Source organism: Nanorana parkeri, unplaced genomic scaffold (genome assembly GCF_000935625.1).
Source record: "Nanorana parkeri isolate BGI_ZX_2015 unplaced genomic scaffold, ASM93562v1 scaffold464, whole genome shotgun sequence".
Classification (NCBI taxonomy): domain Eukaryota; kingdom Metazoa; phylum Chordata; class Amphibia; order Anura; family Dicroglossidae; genus Nanorana; species Nanorana parkeri.
This window is the reverse complement of record NW_017306732.1, coordinates 635,515-641,469: the sequence shown is the minus strand read 5'-3', so window position 1 is coordinate 641,469 and position 5,955 is coordinate 635,515. Positions and strand designations below refer to the sequence as shown.

General features: G+C 38.7%; 1 protein-coding gene across 1 annotated transcript in view; it reads right to left on the bottom strand.

The window, feature by feature from the left end:
• Nucleotides 1–5,955, bottom strand: part of LOC108790317 (collagen alpha-1(XXI) chain-like) — a 173,511-nt gene that overhangs the window by 124,061 nt on the left and 43,495 nt on the right. Inside the window, exon 2 of the mRNA XM_018560551.1 lies at nucleotides 4,103–4,215. Coding sequence (XP_018416053.1) covers nucleotides 4,103–4,193 — 91 coding nt within the window. The 5' untranslated portion in view covers nucleotides 4,194–4,215. The remainder of the gene's footprint in view (nucleotides 1–4,102; nucleotides 4,216–5,955) is intronic.

Below are 5,955 nucleotides of genomic sequence, written 5' to 3'. Positions count from 1 at the left end.
GTGATCTCTGCAGATGATAAATGCCCCAAAATGTACTCAAAAGCATGGTAGCCATTTCTCAAGAAAGATATTGCCCCTTATGTTGTTGTATTGGTCTAATGCATACATAACACTGTAAATATTCCTGTTTAATACATGGAGATCTGCTAAAATGCAGGGGAGGTAGAAAACCTAAACCTCTGATTTGTAAAAAATACTTGAATTTTTTTGTTCCCCCTAACATTCCAATCTGCCATATGCAGATTACTAAATGCTACCACTGCCTTGTTGAGGATTTATTATATATGATATTTATATATTTATTGTCTAACCTTGAGTGATTTTTTTAGGCAAAATATTTTTTTTTTTTTTTAATTGCAGCCTTTGAAAGAATTGGTGTTTCATGTAAAATCTAGCAGGCTGCCAACTTCTATTTTAGACAGACTCTTCTTCAGCTTCTCTAGGTTTCATGAAATTATTTTATACTGGGACACACTAAAATGTAATAAATATAGCACTATGTTCCATATTGCTTTTCAGTGGTGATTCAGTGGAATCTTTCTTTTATCCAGAATAGTCTTATTTAACAATATAAATCCCTAGAAGTGCAACAAAGAGCTGAGATGGAAAAAAAGTAATCTGAAACATCAAAAGCCATTGCCAACACATTGAGCCAAACAAAAGCAATTCCCTAGAATAAAGTCTAAGTACACCTTAAAAAAACAGAAGGTGTCCAAATCACAAGGGAAACTTAAGAATATCACCTCTTTTCGCATTGCACCAACATCTGTAAATTCTATCTTCTGAATTATACTAAACCAATTGTTTGGACTCTTGGGTTAATATTGGTAAGCTGATCCATTAACTATGTTACTGAGGTTATTCATCAGTGAATAAAAAGAATAAAAATATTCCAACACATTTAGTTAAGGAGAATGTGCCTCTAGTTCTAATAGAACAGCAAATTCCTGCATTACTTGCAAGGACAACAGGGCAAGAACACATAACCCTTATAAAATGTCTTATGATGTTATGGCCCTATAAAAGCTAATTTGACATTATTTTATAGTATATTCAGTCAAACAAGTGTCTATGGCATCTAATAATTCTACAGGGTGACCAACGGGAGTTGGACTTTTTTAGAACAGGTAGTACACAGTAAGTGGTGATGGGAGGGGGACAAGTTAGGTGTGTGTGTGTGTGTGTGTGTGTGTCCCACTGGAATGCCAATTCAATCACAGTGAAGCAGTGGACATTACAACATTGTTTACTTACGACAGCTTTGTTCGAAGTGGTGAGTCTAGCACAGCAACGCAGCGGTTATTTCGTCAAGAATTCAATGTTGAAATCTATGTTCAATGTTGGTTGACATGGAGCCATTCCCAGTCGCAACACGGTCCTCAGGTTTGTTGAACATTTCAGAACAACCGGAAACATTATAAACAAGAAACCACCTGGCCATGCCCGCACTGCAAGGACGCCGGAAAACATTGCACAGGTGAGAGAGACACTGTTTATGAGCCCGGGATGATCTGTTCAAAGACATGCAAGTGAGTTAGGGTTGAGTCGTGAATCAATTAGAACCACATTCGCACAGCAAAGTCTTTTTGTTGCTCGTAATCTCTCACATTGAGCTGTTGAACAACCTGCATTTTGTATGGATGGAATCTTAAATCTCTCTGTAAAATGGTTCTCACTGATTCACGACTCAACCCTAACTCACTTGCATATCTTCGAGCAGACCGCCCCGGGCTCCTAACCAGTGCCCCTCTCACGTGTGCAATGTTTTCCAGCATCCTTGCAGTGCGGGGCGGGGCCTGGTGGTTTCTTGTTAATAATGTTTCCGGTTGTTCTGAAATGTTCAACAAACCTGAGGACCGTGTTGCGACTGGGAACGGCTCCATGTCAACCAACATTGAACATTGATTTCAACATTGAATTCTCGACGAAATAGCCGCTGCGTTACTGTGATAGACTCACCACTTTGAACAAAGCTGTCGTAAGCAAACAATGTTGTAATGTCCACTGCTTCATTGTGCCTGAATTGGCATTCCAGTTGGGGGGGGGGACACCTAGCTCATCCCCCTCCCATCACCACTTACTGTGTACTACCTGTTCCTGGATGCACTGAAGGCTTGTGTATTTAAATGGTCACTGAACTCCCCTATGGTTCTCAATATCCTTACATTTAAAAGTAGGGGATGTGTTAACCAGCTACTTACCTTCCTCATTCCATCTCTGGATCTGCTTCTGTGACATATGGCCATGTGTACTTTTGGGATTTTCTTAGAGTGGCTGTGTTTAATCAAGGTGACTTCACATAATCAAGGGAGTGTGGATCGCAACCAGCCACATGTGGCCTTCTCTCTAGACCAGTTTGGGTGGTCCTCTTCCTCTCATGGCTGTAACAAATCTTCTACAACTGTCTGGTACATTTAAACTCAGCGCAGCTTTTGGATTACTGCCGAAGCAACACTTTAATTAAGCTAGCTAGCTGTACCCCTTATGAACCCTTTTGCTTCCAGCTTGCATCCTTGTCCACTGATTGCTGTCCACCAACCTCTGACTTAGTTTCCTGGTTATCCATGTATGTTACCTGCCTGGACCTCTGGTTTGTATCCTGGCTTTTCATGTCCACAACCAGACCCAGATCTACAAACTGTTACCCACTGACCTATACTTCTCTTCTGTTTCCTGATGTTCCTATCTGCCCCAGACCTACTTTCTGGTGTCTTCCTGACTCGTGGCCCATGGTGCTTGAGTAGGGTGAATCCGGGGGTCGTGACCTGGGATCAGCACACAGCTAAGTCCAAACCCCTGTGAAGGGGCACCTGGAGAATACGCCTGGCTCTTAAACTCTGTGCCCTGAGGGATTCTGCATCAACTGCTCTCATGTGGGATCCTAGTACATTGGTGAGTCCTGATCCAACTTCCAGGTCTTGTGCATTCCCTTGAGATCCTTATCCAGTTTCCATGTCTAACCTCCTTCATTATGATCCAGTGTGGTTCCTATGTTTCCACAGTTCGAACATGTTCCATGATGCCTGCCCTACTGCAAGACCGACTGACAGCCTACACTTCTCAGGTATGCTTACTATCTTTCTTTGGCTATTCTTTATAGTGTAACTGGAGGGTCCACTTCAATGGAGTCACCAACCTGTCAAGTACATTGTCAGGTTGGTAGTATGTATTTGTGTAAGGGAGGTAAATGACAAGCTTAAGAACTTCTCTGCTGTGGACTGTGCCCTTACATTGTGAGTTTTCATGATCAGGTTGTGGTAGATAATTTTTCTGTGTAAACCCTTCTATGTTTTCATTGAAGCCTACGACAGTTGGAAACACCTATCTTTATTGTGGGGTTTTACTTCTGATTTACATGTTGGTATTTTCAGAGGAAGCTGAAAAGAGAGACCCCCTCATCCTTCTGTACAGTACATTCCTAAAGATAGGAAGTGCCTAGCCCTCCATCCCTCTCCCCCACCCTCCCTCCCTCTTCCTCTCTCACACTACTCTTTCCTGTCCTACTCTTTAACCTGTGTCTGTCCTCTTGATGTTCTACCTACAACGCCTAGATATTCATGCAAAAAGTCACAGAACTTTTTTTAGCGATGGAGACGATGTTATGCCCTTTTCTATTTCCTGTTAGCCAAAAGCTGACGTGTACCATGATACGTACCTCTGCCTGACCCGATAACACGGAAATATGTGCATCCTCACTGTTTCTTTTTTCACCCCATCTGGACTTCAGATATACACAAACTGTTTAGGCTTCTATTAGAGATTATGCTGGTTGTCTCAAGTTGCCAATCTCGGCTCATCTCAGTGAATTGTACGCTCCTGTGTATTACATTGCCATACTTCTCATGTTTTGTTTTTTAAACCGAATTGTGTGAATCTTGTGAAAATGCCAATAAAAACTGATTCACCACTAAAGATAGGAAGATATTGGAGTCACCAGTAAACCCTTCTTCATCATCCCCTTTCCCCAAATAGAAAACTGTTATAACCATACACTATATAAGCAATACGGACCAAGGAAACTGAATCACAGAGGCAAAATGTTTTTATATATAACATTGGATAATAGACTTTAATACAATATATAGTTCAGTGGGTCGCTTACTTGATCTTATTTCACCATCTTCTGACGAAGATACATGGTATTGAAGTAGTAACATCATAACAGTGTACATTTTGTAAGTTACCCATGCCATCTATGAAGCCAAAATTTAAAACCTGAAGAAATAAAAATAACACGATTAAGTATTGTACACTAAGTACATAGAGGACCATACCTATAATAAGTATTGAGTTAAAGTTGATAAGAAGATGCATTATGTACAAGAAGAGAGGAATGAATTAAATTGGAAGTTTTCACTTTGACTAAATTTTGGCAACATATCTGGACACTTTGCCAAATATTTGCCATTATAGCTATGTGCCTTGATGTTACTAGTGAGGGCTAAATTATGGTGGTTTCTAAGATTATTGATGGTTTTTAAGGGTACTATGAACTTTGTATGGCTTAGGACTTAGGGTGGCTCCTTTCAACTAACAGTGACCTGTTCTTGTGCCATAAATGGCCCCTCATTAGTTGGGAAGAGGATGTTAGATACTGAGGATAAGAGAAACCATAAAACTAACCCTAATGCCAACCATCTACTGCTCCATACAGATCATTACTTTCTAGTATAGCGTACAATTGTATATGATATGTTGCTTACTCTGCAAGTCTTTTGAAAGGAAGGTTTGTCTTCTTCCCCTTTTTATCCTTGTCTTTCCAACACAGTTTCTTTCTCCTATTTGCATCCTTCTTTAACCATGATATACCAACTTTGTATAATACATACATGTTTCTATTGTGTATTCTTAAACTTACGAAAAAAATTAACAATATTTAGTCAACAAAATGATGATACCTTCATACCATTCCCTACTGTTACAATTATTTTACAAATTTTTAGTAAAACTTTAAACCTGCCATGGAAAATATACAGGTACTGCCAATGTTCATCTACTGCAAATGAAAGTTGACTGGCTGCTATACTGACCCTGCACCTTACTAATTTAGAACAAGTATGTAGATCAGAAAAGTCAAAGAAGAGTCAGAAATCTTTATCTGCCTAACAATCAGTGGGCAAAATATTAAAGCCAAAGTTTTTGCATAAATGCTATGCTAGGCAACCAGATTTTTCAGAAAAGGAAGTCAACGATGACAGATATCAGGTGGCTTACTTCAAAGTGAGAAAATAGATATTAAACACTGTATTTCAATGACCAACAATTAAATATATTAAGTCACACTATTACAGTTACTCTGTGGAAGGCAGAACATGTTCATTCCACTGCATAGAGAATCCCAAATAGAAGGCTTTCCATTTTTCTTAGAAATATCCTCTAATATTATAGCCACACAATTAATTTGCACAGTTAGTGAAATGACATTCATTTTTTCATAAAACTGCATTTGTTCCATATTATAAAAAGAGAAGTTTTGCAGACATAATCATGAATGATTTAGTGTTGGTTTTGGACATTCAATAAACTGAATTCAAGGAAAAGAAACAAAACTCCACACAGCATTTTACAGCCAAACTGTGTCAGATCAAAGTTATGTTCAGTGTCTAAAGTCATAAATCCTGGTATTATTACAAGAAATCTTCAGATGTTTAGACCATAAAACAACATTATGCAGATGTAATGTAAAAAGCTGTTAAGCTAGAGCTGGGTGGACAATTACTTACATCTACCATTTGCTTATTGCCAGCAATAACAATAGACATGCGTTTTTTATACAACAGACATTTTTTTTCATTTTAAGGACAGGTCCACAAGTGGCATTTTGTGTGCAAATGATTAAATATAAAAAGAAATTGTTGATTTGCGCTACCCTAAATTATGTAAAAAATAAATAACACAGCTGCAACAAACATGTCAAAGGAAGCCTGAAAAGGTATATACTGTATATATATATAT